The sequence below is a fragment of the Podarcis cretensis genome (assembly GCF_951804945.1).
Source record: "Podarcis cretensis genome assembly, chromosome: 1".
Taxonomy (NCBI): Eukaryota; Metazoa; Chordata; class Lepidosauria; order Squamata; family Lacertidae; genus Podarcis; species Podarcis cretensis.
Window position 1 is genome coordinate 70,416,300 of NC_137170.1, and position 22,170 is coordinate 70,438,469.

General features: G+C 41.3%; 1 protein-coding gene across 1 annotated transcript; it reads right to left on the minus strand.

Annotated features, from left to right (window-relative positions):
- Nucleotides 1-1,244: 1,244 nt before the first annotated feature.
- Nucleotides 1,245-22,136, minus strand: LOC307203214 (uncharacterized protein; the record flags this gene model as incomplete). The annotated part of the gene is made up of 9 exons (XM_079953868.1): nt 1,245-1,426; nt 4,368-4,507; nt 9,073-9,140; nt 12,574-12,672; nt 13,610-13,823; nt 15,228-15,415; nt 15,884-16,084; nt 18,573-18,713; nt 21,804-22,136. The coding sequence occupies 9 exons, from the start codon at nt 22,134-22,136 to the stop codon at nt 1,329-1,331; spliced, it is 1,482 nt and encodes a 493-aa protein (XP_079809994.1). The 3' UTR covers nt 1,245-1,328.
- Nucleotides 22,137-22,170: the final 34 nt, after the last annotated feature.

Consider the following 22,170-nt stretch of genomic DNA (forward strand, 5'->3'; position numbering starts at 1 on the left):
CCAAGGTGGAGATAACCAGAGCATGAGCCACTTGGGGAAAACAGTGTGCAAGCAGGTAGGGTTCTGCTCGCGCACCAGATGAAGCTGGTAGACAGCTGCCCTGGACCCAGAAGTGACCTGTGCCACCATGGACAGCTGTGAGTCCAAAATGATTCCCAGGCTGCACACCTGGTCCTTCGGGGGCAGAGTTATCCCATTCAATGCTGGTGGGGAAAACACAACTTTGCTACTGATTGCTCCGAGCAAAAGTCTCCCGCTTGTGTTTCTAATAAATGTGTATCCACAATCCTCTTAAATGGGTGCCCTATAGGGCAGCAGAAGCTGGCCAATATATTAACAATGCACTGCTTCAGTATGTATCTCTGTTTTTGTTCATATTTTAAAATATAGCTAATGGTTGTTACAGAAACCTATGTGTTTATTTTTGTTCACGCAAGCTTCTGGTGGGCTTGGAGTTTCCTACTAGGGCCCACCAGGGCATCACCAGGTCAATTGCTTCTGTAGGAGAAGCTACCTTCCACCTTGCAGACCAAAGTGGAAGCAGCTGGCAACTTTGCAAAATCTGATGCGGATCTATAACACACAACTAGGGCTACTCTGCATTACCCATAGATCTGTACATTTGCAATCAGCTGTCGGCAAAAATAAAAACTAGAATGACATAAAGAGACAGTGTGCATGCAGAACTGCACCCATGACACCCTCTTGTTCCACTTTCATGGCAACAGAAGCTGTAAGAACCTATCACCCACCAACATATGGTAACCTTTGTGGAATGGTGCCCAGTACCTAGGATGGAAGCAATTCCCTTTAAAAGCCTCTGAACAGAAATTTAGGGTTGATTCTGTTTTCAGCAGAGGTTCCTAGAGGCACTGGGCACCTTTGGAGTAGGGCAGAGCAGTACCTCTGCAGGGACGGTAAGATTCTATACCCATAACCTCCCTCCGTACTTTCCTACCCATTGCTGCAGGGTGCTGCTTGGGAAAGGTATTCACGGGCACCCATGAATTGGTTTAAAAAAACTCGGGATGAGAAAATTACCTTTAAAGCTTTGATCGTTGTCGGTCTCAGATCAATAGTGACACATTAGTCTTTGCTGGAAAACCTCTCTAGCAAAGATAAGTTCTACCAAATGGCAGCAGCATTGATAATGTTTCATCAGCAAGCTCAGGATACTCAGTGGTAATATAAAGCCAAAATTCAGTTGACAGCACTTCCAAATTTAATTATCTCTGTGGGTCCTAATGCACAACAATGCAGTTTTTTACAGAAAAATAAACTTTGTGACAATAATTGCAAATGGGTTTCACACACACACCAACCTCTATTTATTCAGCAGAAATGTGGTGGACAAATTTTCCATGTAGTGAATCCATGTGGCTGATGATGATTTGTTTAATGTTACTTTTAATCTCATCTGCTTTATCTTCAAGTGAAACAAGAAATTTTGTCAAATTTTGCCATTGTGACCTGCCAAACTCTATTTTTCTCATGAAAGCTTAGACTTTGCCTACATGTGTAAATATGTTTTTATCTCTATCTTGTACATTTAAATTCAACTTATTCTGATTACCAAACATGCCAGTGAGGTATGCTATCCATCTGAATTGGCCAAATTATTTGCAAGTCCAGACCTTTTATTTGAAAGAAATCCATTTACCTCTTGTCTTAACTCAGTCTCCCTGTAGCACATGACCCCTTAAACACCAGCAAACATTTGTGTGACGTAATAAGTGTAGATACTAATAACTTAGCGTAAGATTTCAAATGTGTGTTGAATGACCTGGCTTTGATAAAGGCAACAATTTTCACTGAATTGCTAGTACTTCATGAAGCATTAACCTAGCTCTTTTGCTGCCAATGAATGGTTCATGTTGTAGGAAGCAGTGATAAGCTACATTTTTAACTTGCTGTACTGAGCAATTGTTTATATTGCCACTGCTTAAGAGTACTGAAAAGTACTTGGAGCCATGCATCTGAGACTAGCTTTTATTGTGTGCACTTTGCTCCAGACATAGTGTTTGTGCATAGATTGTCTTTCTTGCTTGAGAACCACTACTTAGCTTCAAATCAAATTGGCACCTTTTTGTGTTGCTGCTTCCCATAGCCACCTTTCTTAATAGGTATGTGAAGCCTTCATGTTCATTTCCTCCAGAGGAGGTTGCTGCCCTATCTTAACTAATTCAGGTACTTTTTCATGTAACTGAAGAGATAATAGCTTCAACATTTCTGTAGCATTTCTACTCTACTGTAAAAACTCAAGCACTGACTTGACATTTGAAGGCTAAAGTTTTTTTAATGCTCTTTAAAAAACAATATCCCTAGGGGATATGTTAAATCTAACCGTTTAACTCCCTATCTGTAACGTTTAACTCCCTGATTTCCATCAGAGCCATTGTACAGAGAGAGGAGGTTTAATTCTTCCTACCCCCTACAAACCTAATTGGGGCAGGGCAGGGAATCCTCCTGTAATTACCAAAAGGAAAAAAGCTCCCCTGGGAGCCAATTGGAGCTTCCATCTCAATTACCAACTGGAGTTGGGTGGTGCTCTCTGTCAAGGATTTGTCCAAGAGACAAACGTTGCACATGGAGAAGTGGCTGGCAACTTACACTGTGCCGTCTTTCAGGTCAGGATATTCCCCATCTTGCCTGCTGACAAATGCAGACTGCTACATGAGATGTTTGTTTATATTTATTAACTTCCAATATGCAGAAGCCACATTTCCCCATGGGTGGTTACAAAGCAGCTTACAGAACTATCAATAAAACATTGCTATAAAATAACACAGAGTTTGAAGCAAAACAAAAAACAGTAACAGGTAAACAGCACAAGTTCCATAAACAGGCATAATGCAACCTACTTAAAATGCCTGCTAGAATAAAAAGGTAAAGGGACCCCTGACCATTAGGTCCAGTCGTGGCCGACTCAGGGGTTGTGGTGTTCATCTCGCTTTATTGGCCAAGGGAGCCGGCGTACAGCTTCCAGGTCATGTGGCCAACAGGACTAAGCCGCTTCTGGCGAACCAGAGCAGCACACGGAAATGCCGTTTACCTTCCCGCCGGAGTGGTACCCATTTATCTACTTGCAGTTTGACGTGCTTTTGAACTGCTAGGTTGGCAGGAGCAGGGACCGAGCAACGGGAGCTCACCCTGTCATGGGGATTCGAACCACCGACCTTCTGATCAGCAAGTCCTAGGCTCTGGTTTAACCCACAGCGCCACCCGCATCCCTTCGCCTGCTAGAATAGGAAGGTATTTATCCAGTGCCTGCAATTTAACAGGGAGGGGCCCCATCAGATCTCATCTGGAAGGGAGTAGAAGAAAAGGATCCCTTTTCCACACAATAGTATCTAGCTTTAGCTAGCTTTGTGCTGGGACTTGGCAACAATTGTGTTGGGCTCCCCTACCCCCTTTGGGCCAAGTCACAGTGCTGTCAGGTAACTTGTTTTTCTTTGCTATCTGAAATCAAACCATATTGGCAAAGGCTCAGTGCTTTGTAAGCCCTCATGATCAGATGGCCCATTTGCTTACTTTTAATAATGGACAGAATAGTTCTATGAACTGGCCCTTATTTCTCAACAGATAGACGTGTGTAAGTGGCCCGTTATGGGACATGCATACTGCTGCACCAATCCAAAGCCACAAACTATAATAGACAACTGCTGTTGGATGCACTTTGTTCATGTTTTACAGGTAAATATGCAGACACAACTCTTTGGGGTTGAAGAACAATCAATCTTGCTGAATTGAAAAAATCTTGCATTCTCTTTTGCAAATGTACCGGTACATTCACTTTCATTTAGTGGTACACTTTGAAGTGCAGGAGTTCATTATGACAGGTCCCACAGCATCAGAGGAGTGAAAAAATGCAGGCACTTCCACACACACACAAACACAAACCAAAGAACAGCAGTACATTTAACAGCCAATTGGTTATAATCAGCATGCCTACAATCCTGGGAATAATATCCATTGCTTGTAGTAGTGCTGCATAGATTCAATTTTGCATGCACATTGCATCTTAACAAAATATGTTCAGGCAACTGGAATGTAACCTTTAATTAGATGTGCAAGGCAAGTGTTTTAATTTAGAATGCTGGTAAGTAGGAAACCTATTTTAAAAAAAGAAAAATTTGCCCAACCTCTGCTGGATGAAGTTTCTCATTCTCTGGCTTCATCTATGACAAACTGTCACAAAGAAAAGTCTCATCACCTCATTCACTTGCCAATACAAGGAAGGTCTTCAATTAATCTTGCACTCCAGTAAAAACATCGTGGCTCCTACACAAGATCCTGGAGCTGCCTTACCCCCCCCCCCCATCATTGGTTATATTTTTAATTCTTCTCCAATCACTCTTCGGTATTACCATCAACTGGAAACCAGAAATATTCAATGATTTTCCTGCCTCTTCTAGCTGGTGTTCTCTCCAGCAGTTCAGCAGGACAAAGTCCACACATCTGAGGATGTCCAGGGTTTGAACTGGGTGCAACAACTCTGTGCAAAATCCTGCAGAGAAATAAAGAGTCAACATAATAGTTAATGCAAAAACTCAGTATGTCTGCACCATAGTTTCTCTACTGCACGTTATTTCCCCATTTCACTGGTATGTATTTATTTATGCCTCCTTTTGGTGCATGTACACTTTAGGGTTGCCATACGTCTAGAATTTCCCAGATATATATGGAATACTGCAGTTGGAAACAGTGTCCAGGCAGAAATTGCTGAAATGTCCAGGGAAATCCAGATATATCTGTGTCAGCAGTGTCGCTATTTTGGCGATTTTACTTAAAAATAGCTCCAATTTTATTTTATTTTAATTTTATTTTGTGATATTGTCACAAAAGCCCAACAACCGTTCTGTCTGGATTTCTGTCTGAAATATAGCAACCCTGATGTACAGTATATACAAGCAATGATTGTATGGGAGAAATGAGGGGTAAAAGAAAAAATGACAAGCAGAGTGTTTGCAATACTAGGCTGGATCAGTCTGTACAAACAGATTTGCTCCCTGTACAAGTGAGCAATCACTAGGCTCCCTAGTTTACACACTGAAAGCAGCAAACAAAAGGAAATGCTTCTTGTGATCATCAGAACAATCATGGGAAAGTGTGTATCTCTAACAAGATGCTGACTTCCCTCTTGACCAGATGTCAAACTCAGGAGTGCAGCCCTAATCTAGGGGTTCCCAACATAGTGCCCATGGGCACTGGTGTGCCTGCCAGTACCTCCTATGGTGCCTACAAAAGGTCTCACTAAATATCCCCTAAAAATCCACAATGCATGAGAGAGCTCTTCCTGCTCTCTTCTTTGCAGTGCCTCAGTCTCTCCTACACCAAACACCCACAGTTCGTCATATGCCAGGAGAGGAGAGAGAAGAGTGGAGATGCAAAGAGCTGCTCTCTATGAATGAGTGCAGCAGTGCTTTATGTAGGTGCCCCCTCCCACCAATTGATTGGGGATGTGCTTGTCCACACCATTCTGTGGCCCTGTCTCTTTTTCTGCTCTTTTGGCTACGTTATGTCACACCCTATGGCAGCCATTTTGTGTTAATCAGCACAACCCCCACAGTAGCCATTTTGTGACCCGGCTATGGCATATTCTCAAAACTCCAAATAGCCCCAAAAGTTTGGCAACCCCGCTCTGATTAATCTAAGCAGTAGGACTACTGGGACTAGAGACAGACCCAGTGTTCCCAGTGGTCTAGATCCAATTGTACATAGGTTCTTTTTCAGGTAACTTACTTTTCCTTAAATAATAACAAGTGTGGGGAAGCCACACTTTCTAAAAAGGCAATGCCCAGGGAGGGGAGACTTATCTCTGCACTCCCATCCACAATGAGTGAAAAAGGGATCCTTTGGATCCTCTGGTCTGGTTTATGCAGGGTTAAAAGAGAGCATATTCACCTATTTCTGGAGAACAATCTCCCCCCCCCCTTTTTTTTAAACTGATTGCATTGTATTACAGCCTGTGAGAGAACTGCTTAACACGATCCAAGTGACCTCAGCTTGTTGTCTGTGCTGTCTTCTACCAAGTTAATGCAAAAAGACGGGTGGCAAACCCAAACTAGAGACAGCCTAGTTGTAATACTTTTTCCACCCAACATTATTTTTATGAAGCTGGGAGTATGTTCTGTGCCTTTAATTTTAAAAAATCTGCATAGCTGAGATTAAAGATAAATTTTGTTTTTATTCAGTTTACCAAGCGACTATGATAACAAAACTACATTTGGGATAAATTAAGTAAGTGGAGGGGGGTAGAGCAAAGAAAAAAATAGTCACATTTTTTTACTATGTATAGCCCTTTTTATGTTGGAAGAAAGCAAAGCCATATACAGTATAAACCTTAATTGGTTCTCCAGGGTACCCAATAAGTTTCCCACTTATCATACAAAGGGGTAAGTTGATGCAGTTAAAATTGTTCATTTGACAGCTGATATTTAGATCAGCCTTCCTCATCCTGGTGCCCTCCAGATATTTTGGAGGGCAGCTGTCATTATCCCTGACCACTGGCTTTGCTGGCCAGGGCTGATGGGAGTTTGGACCCCAAAACATCTGGAGAGTATCAGGTTGGGCATAGCTAGCTGTTATGTACTGAGTTGAATAGGACCCAAACTGCAGCAGTCTGATTGGTCCTAGAACAATAGGATCCAAATTGCAGCAGTCTGATTGGTCCTAGAACAATAGGATTCAGAATGCAGCAGTCTGATTGGTCCTAGAACAATGCAGCAGTATGATTGGTTGGCAGGAACCACCCAATCATGCTCCAGATATAAGTGAATCCACAACCTGATTGGCTTACAGTATAATTCCAGAATTAGCCAATCATGTGCAGCCCATTGTGTAAATAATGTATATAAGGCAGATACTTTGAGGGGACATTCATTCATTTCTCCTCACCACTATGAGCTGAATAAAGAGCATGAAATCACTTTGCAACTCTTGAGTATATTTCACTAGCTCAGGTTAATAAAGCACTGTTGATTTACATAGGCTTGCCATACATCAGGAAAATTCCTGACATGTCCTGGTTTTTGGGTGTAAAAATGGCTGGGAAATCTATGGCAATGTGATGGAAAAAGCAGCTTTTTGAAATACGACAGCCCTAATTTACAAAGGCTTTACAGAACAAAAAACAATACATGTTTCTTTGCTGAGGAACACAATATTTAGGCAAGGAGCGGCAAAAGACAGAGAAAGACGAGCAGCAAGAGCAGCAAGTGATAAGTGCGGAGAATTTAGAAGCTACATGAATTTAGGGTTTATCTCAATGAGGACTAAAATGTGGAGCAAAGGCTCCGCATCTTGTGTGGTTTTAAGGAAAGATCTGAAGGAAGGAAGAGGAGTGCCACCACACAGGTTTTCTGGGAGGGATTTTCAAGCAAAAGGGGTGATGGAAGGATGTAGTTCCTGGGCTAAAGTGAGTCCCTATAAGAAAGCCATATTAGAGGAGCTCTGTTGGGTTAGATCAAAAGGTCCACCTTGTCCTGTTTCGCACAGCAGCCAACTAAAAATGCCTCTAGGAAACCCCAAAGCAGGACATTAGAAGCAAAATCCCTCTGCTGTTGTAGCTCCCCAGTAATGGTTACTCAGCAGCCTACTGCCTCTGAAACTGAATGTTCCATTTATCCTCCATGACTCGTAGCCATTGGCAGCCTGATCTCCCATGAATTTGCCTCATGCCTTTCTAAAATCATAAACATAAGTCAGTGACCATCAAGACTAGCTTTAGATGGTCATCTTGTGACATTGTTCTATACATATGTGCTGTGTGAAAATGTGTTTCCTTTCCTCTGTCCTGAATTTTCCAACATTCAGCTTCATTGGATTGCCCTAAATTCTGGTATTATGAGATGGGGGGGGGCACAACAATTTTCTCTGCACCAGGAATATTTTTTTTAAATGCTTTTATTTACCAGTACCCCTCACTGAGCCACTTTTTTTGTTAAACTGAAAAGCCCCAAACATGGTAACCTTGCAGAGAAAATGCTCCAGATTCCTGATAATTTCGGTTGCCCTTTTCTGCATCTTTTCCAGTCCTACAATTTCTCCCCCTCCTTTTCTTTTTTTAAGATGGAGCAGCCAGAATTGTACATAATATTATTGTAGCACTCTTAAACAAACACTCTCCAGCAGTATCTGTACATTGAGGCCCTGGGCAATCAGTCCAAGACAATAGGCAGCAACATTTTATTTACTTATTTATACTTTTGTGATTAGGAAAGTGATAGGAAAACACATAGAAAAGTGTGGAATGAGCTCATGATTATAGGTAAGACACAAGCAAGTAAGAATAAATGTTCACTGTCGTAAAAACTCCCCACAAACAAATCCAAATGAATGTTCAGTAAAGACTGGATGTAATCCAACATATTCATTAAACGCTGTGCAAACTAATCTGGATGCTTAGTAAATAGGTCGCCTGGAAGAGCCCAGAGATTCTCTCACATTGATGGCAATGAACTGGGCCAAAGAAGAGGGTGAGCACTTGCCAGTCAAGGCACAACACAAAGTTGTCTCACAGACAGCTCACAGAGGAATTTGCTCATCTCTCAGCAGCTGCTCACAGATCCTCCTCCTCTACACTCTCTTTGTTCTTTCCAATTCTCTCTCACATTATTGCTACTTCATTTTTTATCAATTTCTCCTTCAAAGATCTGTAACTACAAAGTTCAAACTAAAAGCCCACAACAGTTGACTAGCTTGGATTTCAAGGATTCCTTATGGATTATTTTAGGAGAAAAATGATTAAAGGAGCAAAAAGCTCTTTGAAGAGCTGAACTCTTATGTGTCTTGATTTTCCTGGGCATGAAATTTTGCTCCCATTTTTATTTTCACAGAGGAGCCAATTTTCTGTTACCTAGTAGGGAGAGGAGGGATGGAAAGAGGTAGACAGTTAGTGTTGTCAGAGGATACATGAAAAGCAGAAGTAATGAGATGTGTGTTTCCATCAGTTTATTTCCTGTCTTGAATATGCCAGTAAACATATTAATTTATTACCTGTCAGATCCTCTGCACAGATAACTCACTGTGAAGTTGGAGGTTAGGAGATGTCAGAGACTATAAAAGTCCTACCTGTCAGTGCTCTTGGCCTTTTCTTCATTGTCAACACCAGGGACTGAAAAACAAACTTGCTCTCCTTCCTGAAACATAGGCAAAAAACAAGAAATAAGAGCTGCTTTATAAATAAAGGATTGCTTCCATTTCATAGTGATTACTTAAGGTCTTGTTGACATGGCTGAAACCTGTGTGGGGCTGATTCAGAGGGATTACATTGAAAATTTGAGTTTTACCATCTCCTTAAAAAAAGAAAGTGCTCCTGAATTAACAGCGACCTGTGCTTATGCAGTTATTTCAAAGGTTGTCCCCCCACCCGCAAGGTTCTTTGGATGGTATTTTACTCCCCACTTCCTGGTGGGTTTTTACAAATAGAACAATTCTGGAAGCAAGTCTTGAAAGATATATCTCAGATTACAGGTCATACCCTGGTCTTAGCCTTACTTATTCTATATACTTCAGATATGGACCAGTTAAGTAGTAAGGAATTGATAAAACGTTTATTAACAGCAGCTAGAATGGTCACAACCAGAACCTGAAAAACATTGCAAACAGCCACAATGGGAAAGTTGTTGCAAAAACTGAAGGTGACAAGGAGACAGAAAAAACAAGATAATTTTTACATTGTATGGTATGATTTTATTAAATATATAAATGAAACAACACATAGACAAGGAATACCGTAGAAATGGTGTAGATATTATGTATTATGAAATAAGATGTATGTATTTACCTCCCTAGTGACCCATTTGTTAGTCTTGTCATGTTTTATTATGATAATTGAAAGAAATTATGATAATTGTTTTGTGAATGCTTTGTTACTGATTTTGTTTCAGAAAATCAATTTTAAAAAAGGGAAAACTAGTGAGAGTGCACCTCACAAACTGGTTATGGGTCCCTCATGATTTAAAGGAATAATTTTGAGTTGGCTGATTGGCTGCCACTGCTATAGACAATATATTATGACCATTGGCCATGTGGCTGGGGCTGATGGGAAATGAAAGGCACCATTGGGGCTACCTAGATATAAAGCAGGGGTTTCAGTCAGGAATCTTTCCCACCTCTATGTAGAGGTATTGCAGGTAGAAGTTGTGATATTTGCTCTACCACTGAGCTACAAGTAGCCCTTCCTCACATGGAGCCTTCATATGGAAGAGGAAGAAACAAAGCTACCAGGGGCCATTTTGTGTGAGCTAGGTATGTCAAATCAGCTGGAGAGATCCATCTCATTTTTAATATTGATTAAAACAGGGGGAGCTCTGGCTTATTTACAATTCTGACAGAGAGGCATATAATTTAATTCTGCTAATTATCAAATATAAGAAAATAGATCATTCTCAAAGTATCTCACTGATTTCTACATAATTGTCTCATACCCATCTTGTGTTGTTTTTCTGAGCGAATCCCACGTTAGCACACCCTTCCCCTAACCTTTAATGTTTTTAAAGAATGTAATAGTTAAGCAAGAATAGTTGGTGGTTGCAAGTTGCTGTTGGATACCTAAAAATACCTCCTAGAAGGAGTGCCCTGTGCATGTAAATCAAAAGCTCTTTTGTCTAGTTGCAATTCCATGACAATAAGCTCGTCACAATAGAACAGGAGGCTGCCAAGAGACAAATAATTAGAGCCTTCTCTCAGGAATTTTAAAATATGATTAAAGTGAACCCTACATGCACCATTTCATTTAAAAATTCCAAATGTTATAAATTACCCAATTTCTAACTCCTGTCAGTTTATTTTTGAGTTTTACATGCTGAGCAAATTAATCAGTCAGATTGCCAAAGCTAATTCAGTTATGACAGCATGCGCGGGCATATTTGGTAAATTTATTCACATCTTGGCTGCCTCTTTCAAAAATGAGTTGAATTCCACAGCAGAAGATAAACAGATCTTTCCTCCGACGGTAGGAGGTAGGCATGAATGCTACCCACTCAAAATGATTTGCCTGTTTTCTTCCATTTCTAGACTCACATGATACAAAGCTATTCCATCCACTGAATACAACGTTCAATGCAAAACACTTCTAGTATTTTGGCATTTCAAGTAAGGAGCATATCCTTCAATTGTCTGCATTAAATTTAGCTATTGGCCAAACATCTTCCAATACTAAGGGGCTAAGTGACATGTAGTTACATATTGTTGGTAAATTCTCCACGTGTGCCTCTCTGCCAAGCAGAGTGAGAAAGTCTTGGGTTTCTAATTTAGGAACTATTGCTTCTTGTTATGTACTACCAGTAACTATAGAGATACATAGTGCCTTGTCCATTTCGCCACTAAGACCAGATGCTGAAATTAGAAACAACACTTTGCTTTTTATTTCATTTTTTGTCCTTTATGTGTGTTAAATAATAAAACTAAATGTCACACTAAATGCCTTGGACTGTTACACCAGGGCTCCATTTATGTTCTCATAACGCTCTGCACTAATACGTAAAACTTCTGAGTTCAGTGGGGCTTCCTCCCAAGAAAGTACATACAGAAATGGAGCATTAATGCCTAAAATCTAAGGAAGTTGTCCTGCGCCAAAGAATAATCCACTTCTCTCTAGAAGGGGAAGAAAAAGCAAATCCATAATTCCAGTTTATCACAGTTTATCACAATTTAATAAATTTTGGCCCAAGCTCAAGGTTCTCTTTGTTACTTGGCACATTACTTTGTCTTTAAAAAAAAAAAAAAAAGCGAAATTGATCTATAATTAAGTATATTAATTTGCTGTTTCGTGGAGCATCCCAAGAGGCAGGTGCAGTGGTGATACACCAAGTTTTTTGGGGGTTTTTTTACAAAGCATTTTGAAAGGAAAAGTTGAAGATGAATGACTGTTAGCTTGATACTTAACAGGCTGTTATTTCCACTAGTCCAATATACTACCACCTGAATTTCATATTTGAAACATGCTTATTCTTGCACATTTGCTTAGTTCATTTATATAAAAAAGAAAAACTAGTCCTGAGCTGTAATCCTGAGCTCTTTGTAGCACTGTTTCATTCTGTACAAGTTTACATGGTGCCATTTCCATCTTGTGACATATGGAACACAGTACTGGTGTTTTCCCCTCTGATCTCAATGGAAGTAAATTCCAAGTTGTTTACTGTTGGTTTTTGTTCTAAGGTGCTTTCAAAGCTCTTCTCTTCCCTTAGCATACAAAGAGTCCATGTGTTTGGTAAGTTAAAAATAGTTTACTTACAAACTCTTCAAAGGTCAGATTTATGTGTTTTTCCATACAGCAATAAGAAAACACAGGCAGCAAAACTTAGGTTCCAAAGTGGTGAATGTTTCTACATTATTTGTATAGAAACACAACTACAGCTTGCATAAGCCATGTAGTCTGAGCTTGGAGCAACTGGTTCAGATCTCTTTGCTTGCCAGAGTTCACATGGTGGTATGAAAGAGCAAGGAGTTTTATAATCTTTCCTTGCAAGGTGAGGGAGAGTGACCCAGCTAAGCCTGGCAGGACATTTTACTCTATGGTCTTAACCCCTTCATGCATTAATTATAGGAGCCTGCTTATCCCACACTTACCGCAAATCTCTGTGGAGTTCCATCTTCATTTCTTAATACTGTTATGTGCTCATTGCTTTCATTGATACACAAGAAATAGCTCTTTATTTTCACCTGACACTAAGAAGAGAAGGGAAAAAGAAATGCTGATGCAAAGTTTAACTTCATTTGGGGCTGCTTATTCAGAAATACAAAGGGGGGGGGAGTTTTAGACTACCAGGAAGACACAAAAGACATCCTGCATTTCAATTACTTATTTGTTTTCCTTCAGAAATGTCGTAGTGTGAATCCAGTGGATTTCCACTTGTACAACAGGATACCACCATCTTCTCTGCACCACATACACCCCCAAAATCTGCTTAGGAGGGTCTCCCAAAGGTGCAGGGGGGATGCAGGGAAGGAGGAGAGGAAGATGGCATCCCATTCCACTCAGATGCATACAGTGATGATTCCATAGCTAGGACTGACTGTTCAAGGAGAGGTCTGGAAACTGGAGAAGCTAGAGGCTGAAGTGCGTAAGCTTCAGCTCTGTTGACCAGGCAACAGTGAAATCAGAAGGCCAGGCTCTGGCAGTTAGCTATACCAGGGTTCTGCGATGTAAGCACACACAAGGTCAAACAAGACGTGACTTTAAACACAGGATTAGAAAACACACTTATACAGGCTTTGTGTCTCTGCTAGCAAAACAAAACCCTGCTGTTGAGGGCCCCCTCATTTTCGTCAAGGCTGTGATAGGGGTTAATCTGTTTCCTTGCATCACTTCCACTCCACCCCAGCTGCTATTTGCCAGAGGACAGAGGGGAAAGGGATAAACTCCCCTCATCCTGAGCCACAGTTTAAATTCAGGCTGGGGCTGTGCGGGGTCAGGACCTTGCAGTTGCTTTTTCTAGATAAAGAGCCAGTCCAAGTTCATTTTTTGAACATATATTTAAGGTTGTGTCTTGCCCCCAAGTAGCTCACTGGATCAGTTACCTCAAGCCATGAGGGCTTCCAGAACAAAGCCCAGAGTCATTGACAGAGCCATTCAGATTTCATAATGTATCAAAGTGGTACATACAGCTTTGTTTTGCCTTCTTGATTTTTCTTCCTCTTGGGATTGCCAGAAGTCTGCCATGGCACTATATTTCTTCATCCACATCTCACACTGTTTTTCCTTCTCTTCTATGTCCCGTTCTAGCAAGCGCTTCCCCCTTTCCGACTCGTAATGAAGCAAGGTTGCTTTCTCTAAAGCTTCTTCAGCAGCTTCTGTTCTACATCTTTGAGAGATTTCACTGGAATAGGTGGAGGGAAAAATGTTTATTTAGGGGTATAGGCTTTCCCATCCTAAAGGCTTCAACTAGATAATGAAATGAAATGAATGAAATGAAATTGTGATAGCAGAATAATACTTCTTTGAATTCAATTAAATTTGTTTCTCAACTTAACTCTAAACTCCAAAGACTGTTGTAAACAGGCAGATCAAATGACATTTCTAAAAGGTTTTCAGGCTTGGAGAATGTATGAATGTCACTGCTGAATGAACCTCATGGTGTTGTTAAGAAGCTGCTCTCAGCAGATTTTAAGAGATCCTAAAGGTAAAGGTAAAGGGACCCCTGACCATTAGGTCCAGTCGTGGCCGACTCTGGGGTTGCGGCTCTCATCTCACTTTACTGGCCGAGGGAGCTGGCGTACAGCTTCCGGGTCATGTGGCCAGCATGACTAAGCCACTTCTGGCGAACTAGAGCAGCGCACAGAAACGCCGTTTACCTTCCCGCTGGAGTGGTACCTATTTATCTACTTGCACTTTGATGTGCTTTCAAACTGCTAGCTTGGCAGGAGCAGGGACAGAGTAATGGGAGCTCACCCCGTCGCGGGGATTCGAACTGCCAACCTTCTGATTGGCAAGTCCTAGGCTCTGTGGCTTAACCCACAGTGCCACCCGCGTCCCTTTAAGAGATCATAGTGAGGCTTATATTTGGAGTGTTTAAACCAGGAGTGGGGAACTTGTGGCCTGTAGCAATTGGCAGAGTGTGGGAGGTTGGAGTGGTGTTGGTTACTTGGGTTCCCAATGCATAGATCACGGTTGGTAACTGACAGGGACTGTGACAAGGCCAGGATGGTGTGGGTGTAGCAGCTGAACCCAAACAGACATTCCTGCTGCTGTGCTTGCACTGTGCAGACCTCCTCACTGCCTCCCTCTCCCTCTCTTGGTTACTGGAAGCAACCTCTGCATTGGGAAGTCAGGTAAGCAATACTGTCCCAATTCTCTACACCCCCACTGGCTGCTACTGCTTATGGCCCCTTCAGATGTTCTTGGACTACAACTCCCAATATCCCTGATTATTGGCCATGATGGCTCGGGCTGATGGGAGTTGGACTTCAACAAGCACACACCCAGAGGGCTACAGGTGTGCCACCCTTGGTTTAAAGCTATATACTTTACTATATTTATCCCAATTTTAAGACAACTAAGGATGATGGGGATGAATATTTCACAAAATGAGAGGTAGCATATGACACAGACCCTACAAAATGGGGTTTGGTATATAATTAAATGAATAAACAAAATAAAAAATAATACACCATTGTCAAGATTGGGAACATCTCTGTGCAATAGACAAATATATCAGGAAAGGAGCAACTGTTTTCTGGGATGGGAAAGTGGGTGGGTGGGTGTGTCTAAATTAAAACCTTACCTTTCTTTACACTTCAAATTTTCTTCTAGTGTTCCTTTCAGTTTCTGCTTTAGTTCATTCCTTTCGTGCTCCAAATATCGTTTTTCCTCACAGATGACTTCCCTCTCCATTGTTATTCTCTCTAGTTTCATCTGACTTTCAAAGTGGCTCTTTTCCACTTGTGCTAACAGCTGCTGCATTTCGGTTAACTGAAAGAAACAAATCAGAAAAACATGTTTTCCCCTCTCTAAGGCAGAAAGTTGCCGTGACAGCCAACCCGTAGAGGTTTTAACACCTATAAAAACAAAGGCAAAGATAAGAGTTTGAAGGAAGAAAAATAGTGTGGAAGCCACTGCCTGAGGCGAATGATTCACATTGCTCCATGGGAAGTTTGGCCCTGTGCAGTATGAGATTTATTCTACTACATCGCTGTAGGCCAGTCTTTCTCAGCCTTGGGTCCCCAGATGTTGTTGGACTACAACTCTCACCATTCCTAGCTAGCAGGACCAGTGATCAGGAATGATGCAAGCTGTAGCATAACATCATCTGGGGACCCAAGGCTGAGAAAGGCTGACATAGGCAAAGGCGATATTTTGATGGGCTTGCTCTTATACATTGTACCATGACAGATATGGGATCCCGACAACTGGTAGTTAACTCAGGGTACAAGCTCATACCTTTCTCTTCAACTGCTGAGTTTCTTCTTTTAAGCTGATGTTCTCCAGCTGAACTGCTTCTTGCTGCTCCCGACACAGCTTTTCCTGGGCTTCAGCCTCCGCTTGGCCTTTCTCAGCTTCTGCCTGCGCCAGAGAGGCCTCCTCCACAAGCTTGGAGTATTTTGTCACTGTCTGCTGAGAGGCATTCAGCTTCTGCTTCAGCTGAAGAGCGAAAGAACATGTGAATACAGTATTAGAAAGGGGTTTCTTATTCCACAGTCATTGATAAAACTCATTCACCTTTGAGAATGGCCCCTCTAATATATCATGGGTGGGGGAGAGAGGGAATTGTTGCTATATACTATCTGATGTCAGCAACACTTTACTGAGTGCAAGAAAATAGGTCAATGCCCTGAGGAGATTACAATCTAAAATTTATCACAGGGGGGAAACAAAGAAGCCATTTCAGTTTTCACTTGCATGTGCTTAGATCAAATTTCAGATTCAGGAGGATATGGGATCTAGGGAGTGTGCCAAAAGCTTTCCAGAAAAGTTTGGATCTGCCGAACTATTCACGCCATATATTGAAAGCACTCTTATACCACTTTGACAGTCATAGCTTTCCCCAAAGAATTTTGGGAACTGTTGTTTGTTAAGCATGCTGGGAGCAGGAGCTCTGTGAAGGGTCTCCTCACAACTCTCACAAGGGGCTTATGATTTCAAGCCTCCTGCAGTTTTTCAACATATATAGATATGCATTTTTAAAATATGTCAACTTTTTATTCCTTTCATTTTTGCTTAAAAGTTTTTAGTATTGTCACAATGCAGAAACACCCACAGAAATTAAACCTGTTTTGTTTTTTTACAGCCCCTCATTCTTTTAGTGCCTGATCATAGCAAACCTGCTATGAGTTGTTAGCAACAAATTCTCTGCCAGTAGGTTTTCTCGCCTGATTTATTTTCACTTTGTTTTTCCTTACACTGAGAAAAGCGTAATGTTCTACAAAGGGCAGAAACTTTGGCAGACCTTGAATATAGCTTTCCTGCCAAAATATTGAATCTGACCCAGCCAGACATAAACTACCCATACAATATTCATCAGTAACGTTCACACTGGCAACCTCTCTGTAATCAAAGAAGAGGAATCAGGGTTTCCTTTTCAAAAAACATAAGCAGTTCATAATGCTTCTTCACAATATTCTTCTTCTTTCTCTCTGATGAAAAAGATTACTTTAAAGTTAACATAGATCAATATTTTAAGTCAAATGGAAAACTGCATTTTCGTGATTTGTGTGGTGGCAAGCCCTTTTTACTCAATAAGTTGAGCAATTAACCTCCATAATACCAGTCACGTCCCACTGGTTTCAAATCCTCTTTTCTGTATTCGTATCTTAATTCATAAAAAAAGGGGGGGGGGACTGAGACTGCAAGCCTATGGCTGGGCCTTTGGCCTGATTCAGCAGGCTCTTCTTATAAATGCTTACCTGGAAGTAATCTCATTAAGCTTAATGGGATGCACTTCTGAGTGGGCATGTGTAGGATGGCTCCGCTAAAAGACTTGGATTAAATGCTTTATCCTGGATATTGGGATTCTGATGTCTGTATCTCAGAGTCAAGCTCATTTTGAGAGGATTAAAGACAAAAGCTGATGCTCAATGACTCAAGTTCACCATACACACATACTTGCACAACTAGTGGCCTAGTTGGTGGATAGAAATTTACACTCCTATTTATACCTGCAAGGGACGCGGGTGGCACTGTGGGTTAAACCACTGAGCCTAGGACTTGCCAATCAGAAGGTCGGTGGTTCGAATCCCCACGAAGGGGTGAGCTCCCATTGCTCGGTCCCTGCTCCTGCCAACCTAGCAGTTCAAAAGCACGTCAAAGTGCAAGTAGATAAATACCGGTAGGTACCGCTCTGGCGGGAAGGTAAATGGCGTTTCCATGTGCTGCTCTGGTTTGCCACATGACCCGGAAGCTGTACGCCGGCTCCCTCAGCCAATAAAGCGAGATGAGCGCCGCAACCCGAGTCGGTCATGACTGGACCTAGTGGTCAGGGGTCCCTTTACCTTATACCTGCAAGTTGTGAGGGAAACCACAACCCACACTCTGCTGTACCTCCTGGGATGTGCTCCTGAGTATGAACATGCAATCTCCATGCACATTTCTTGGCCTAGAAGAATTACCAAGCACAGATCTCTATTTTTGGATTGGGCGGTTTTGCTTTTAGGTGTATACCTTAAAAATGTAATTTTTGTGTGTGCAAAGCAGCCCATGGAGCCAGCTGTGAAAAAGTAGTTAGCTTACAGCGCCATCCTAACCATGTCTACTTAGAAGTTACTCCTATTTAATTCAACAGAGCTTAAACCCCACAGGGAAGGGGTTAGGATGCAGCCATAGTTGCCACTGCATTGCAGAAGTGGAGTTCAGACCTTGCTTTTAGGTCCAATTGCTTCTTTTAGTGAGACTTATAGTGAAGCAGATCAAAACGTCACAAGTTGTACCTGATGTTTAATTATGAACAACAACAGCATAATACTTTCTAATGGTTAAAAAATGTTTTTTAATAGCTACGTCATTTCCTCTAATTTCACAGCAGGGGAAGTTTTCAGACAAACTCTATATTCTTTAAAGGGGACTACATTATGTTTAGTCAGGTAATGTTGGTAAAAAAAAAAGCAGAAAAGAGCTCAGTCTGGTAGTTTCATACCTCTTTAACTAGTGTTTGCAGTCCATGGTTTATATTTCTGAGATTTCTCATGCCCAGCTCGCTTTCCGATTTCATAAAAATTCTTTCCAAATGCAGCTCATTTGACAAGCATTTGTTCTGTTTCTTCAGGTCCTCGCATTCCTGATGACATACAGATAGTTTTTGTCTTAATATCATTCTGGATAATTTCAGCTCATAAGATTTATTGCAGCCATTTCTCTAAATTGAACAATTTTGAAACTGTTCCTATGTGAATCTGTTAGCTTAAGGTATGTCTGCCATGGCTGTGTGGGTGGGTGGGGGAGTTCAACACACTTCTCCAAGCACACAAATAATCTTTCAAGCGAAATAAAAGTATGCTGAGCAATAATCTATATTTAAGACATGTAGTGTTACAGCAGAAAGAGGTTAAAGGAATCGTACTGGCCATGTGCATCTTAGACTGAGCATGGAACCAACAATTGGCAAACAAAAAGGACATGCCGTGTGCTTCTTAGAGGGGCTGCAATCTCATTCAGGTAAACTACATAGACCAGATGACCTTCTGTCAATCAGATTCTGAATTAGTTTTGTGCGCTCATGCACAGCGAGGCTGCAGATAAAAAGGTAAAAGTTAAAGGACCCCTGGATGGTTAAGTCCAATTAAAGGCGACTATGGGGTTGCAGCGCTCATCCTGCTTTCAGGCCGAGGGAGCGTTATTATTGAAAAACACAAGGCCTTAACACAGGCATTTAGCCCATGCTTTCCTGTTCATATAAATATCCTTTTTGTTTCGTGGGCATAAGAGCAAAAAATACTCTGAATACATCTCATGGAAAGCCCAGTTCACAGGTGGAAGTCCTTGCTGGTTAGCTAAATCCCAACCATTAGAACAATCTAGATACAGATAAGCAATGATGAGGCATCTAATCATAAGCCTGCATTTTTATTGAGGCCTGATCAGGGCCTGTATTTTAAAATGAGCTTAAAGATTTTCAAATGTTCATGCCAGGCAGAAGACCAGCTGCCTAAGAACCTTGGCAAGATGTTTATTCTCCTAGACAAGGGGGCCCCCTGATTTATAGCAGAAAACAATTCACAAAGTCAAAGGGAATTACAGGCTGACAGCCAAGGTTACACTGACCCTACATATTACAGAAGATAAAAAAGCAGAGAAAAACATAATTAAGAGTGGGTAAATAGTAAAATAAAACCATGTGCCTCCCATTAAACTTGAGCCATATTTTCCTAAGGTTCAAAGGTCAAGAGCAATGGAAAAGCATCTAGCTGGCAGAAAGGAAGAGAGTATTTTGGGAAGTCTTTTTCTAAAGTTGTTTCTTTCTTAAACTGAGATCCTTTTAAGATTTCTTTTCCTTTTAAAAAGCTATCTATGTTATGTATTAAATATATTGGCTTAAATGTAATTATGCAAAGGAATTAGAAGCTAAGAAATGTTAAATCCTTATGCTAGATTCTTATTTCATATAGTTGGAAGAGATCACAGGGGCCATCAGCCACCAGCCCAGCCCCCCTGCCAAGCAGGAAACATCATTAGAGCACACATATATGGTTGTCAGGCCTTTGTTTAGAGACCTCCAAAGGAAGGAGATCTTTCAATGATGATCCTTGACATCTGTTTAAGATAAAAATTTAAGATTAACCATCTGTTTTGGAGGGCAATAGGGCGAGGTGAGCTGGTAATTAAGGTTCCTTGTTGAGACACATGTAAGATATATTACTACTTATTTGTCATTTATAGATAGAAGAATATATAGCTTTTTGTTTCCCATAAAAGGGCATGAGGAAATGGGTGTATCTTTTGTGATTGGTTCTAGCAAACAGCCAATAGGAATTTCAACCAGGCTGATTGGACAGAGGCAGCCACAGGAGGAGCAAGGGAGCTGGATTAAGGAAATATAAGTGCTGGCCAGAATGGCAGGAGGGCAGGCCAGAGCTTGGTAACCATATACCACTGTGCCTCATATTTATTTGTCTGACAAATAAATTATTATTTTAATTTCTCTATTGCTGCGTTGAATATTTCATTCCAGCTAAGCGTTAACCACAAGCAGGGTGCTACAATGAGAGTCTCATAGATTATGGAGGACTCTGAACAATCTAGGAATGTATAAGCAGAAACAGCTGACTTTGCTAGGAGTGTTATTCATTTCCAATACAACATAACAAAAGAAAACCGATTCTTGCTCGAGTAATAGAAAATTCCTGTCTCTAATAACTTTAAAGCAAAAGAGAATTATGATAACATTCAATCTATTACGGAGCTAGGATGGAAACTCTGTTCACCAAGATCTATCCTTCCAGCCCAGAAATGGCATCCTTGCATTCTTATAAAATAACTGTAATAAACGAAAAATCTGCCCTTATTCCCTTATGTGGGACGCAAGAGCCCTTATAGAGTCCTTTGTAGGTTCTCCATCGGTCGGAGGAAAAAAGAGGCCAACCAGAGAATATTGAGAAGCAAAGCAGCTTGTAAGCCTGATCTTTATTGAATTGTTGCAACAGGGTGCTCCCTCACCCGCAGGAGGAGGAGGACCCAGAACCAAGGTGTGTCCGCCCTTACATAGACATTTTAAATTGCCCACCTTGGAGTCAAAGACCACCCACAGAAACATCATACCTACATCACAGAGGGGGTGTAGCTCAAGACCACCACCCCAAATACATCATACTTACATCACAGAAAGGGCGGGCTAAAGCAGAAATCTGAGTGGGTTGTTTACCTCCTGTCTGGCAAGTTATCTGTTAATGTTTGCTGGATTGATACCCTGGGGAGCCTGGCCAGTCTTTTGTAATGATAAATACTTAGTTCCTGAACCAGATCATAGGCTCACCCTATTCATACACAGATATACCCTTAAGACAGGATTTGTGAAGGAAAAGACAATGGGGAGGCTTCTCCATTTGACCTTGCAGAGAAAACACCTGGTCAGCCTGGGAGTCAAAATGGCTCCATGGCTGCTCTCCTGTGCAGCTTCAGGCATGTGGCCTATATATCTATGTACGTGTTTGCTTGGTACATTTATGAACCTTTATTATATACATAAGACCTTAATGTATTTATTTCGTAAATTTCATAATGATTACTTATAAAAATAGCAAGATTATTTTCACCATTTAGAAACCACGATACTAAAAGTCAAGTTTTAAAAGTAATTTTGACTTATGTCTCAAAATTACACATTGCCCTGTGTTTTGAGGCATGTCACTTTAGCACACAAATAGTCACTGACCTTCCTTTTTCTCACAAGTTCTCCTTGCAGACGGTTGATGTGAGCAACAGAGCCTCCTTGGATCACAGCACTGGTTGGGCGAATCCGACAAACAGGCCTCGCCCCACGACACAGATTGGCGTGATGATCCCCAAAAGAAATGGTAGAAAGGGGAGATTTTCCAGTAAGCCCGTCAAGACTTGGCTTGCCATTAGTAAAGGATGTTGTGGCACCAGCACTGCTGCCATCGATAGTGGAAATGCCTTTGCCGCCTGCCGCGTTTTCCAGCAGAGATGGTTTCGTCGACAGATTGGCCCTGTGCGGGTCTCTCTGGGACAATGTCTTTTGTGGCATATTTGAGAAGCGTTTCCTGGAAATCTGTAGAACT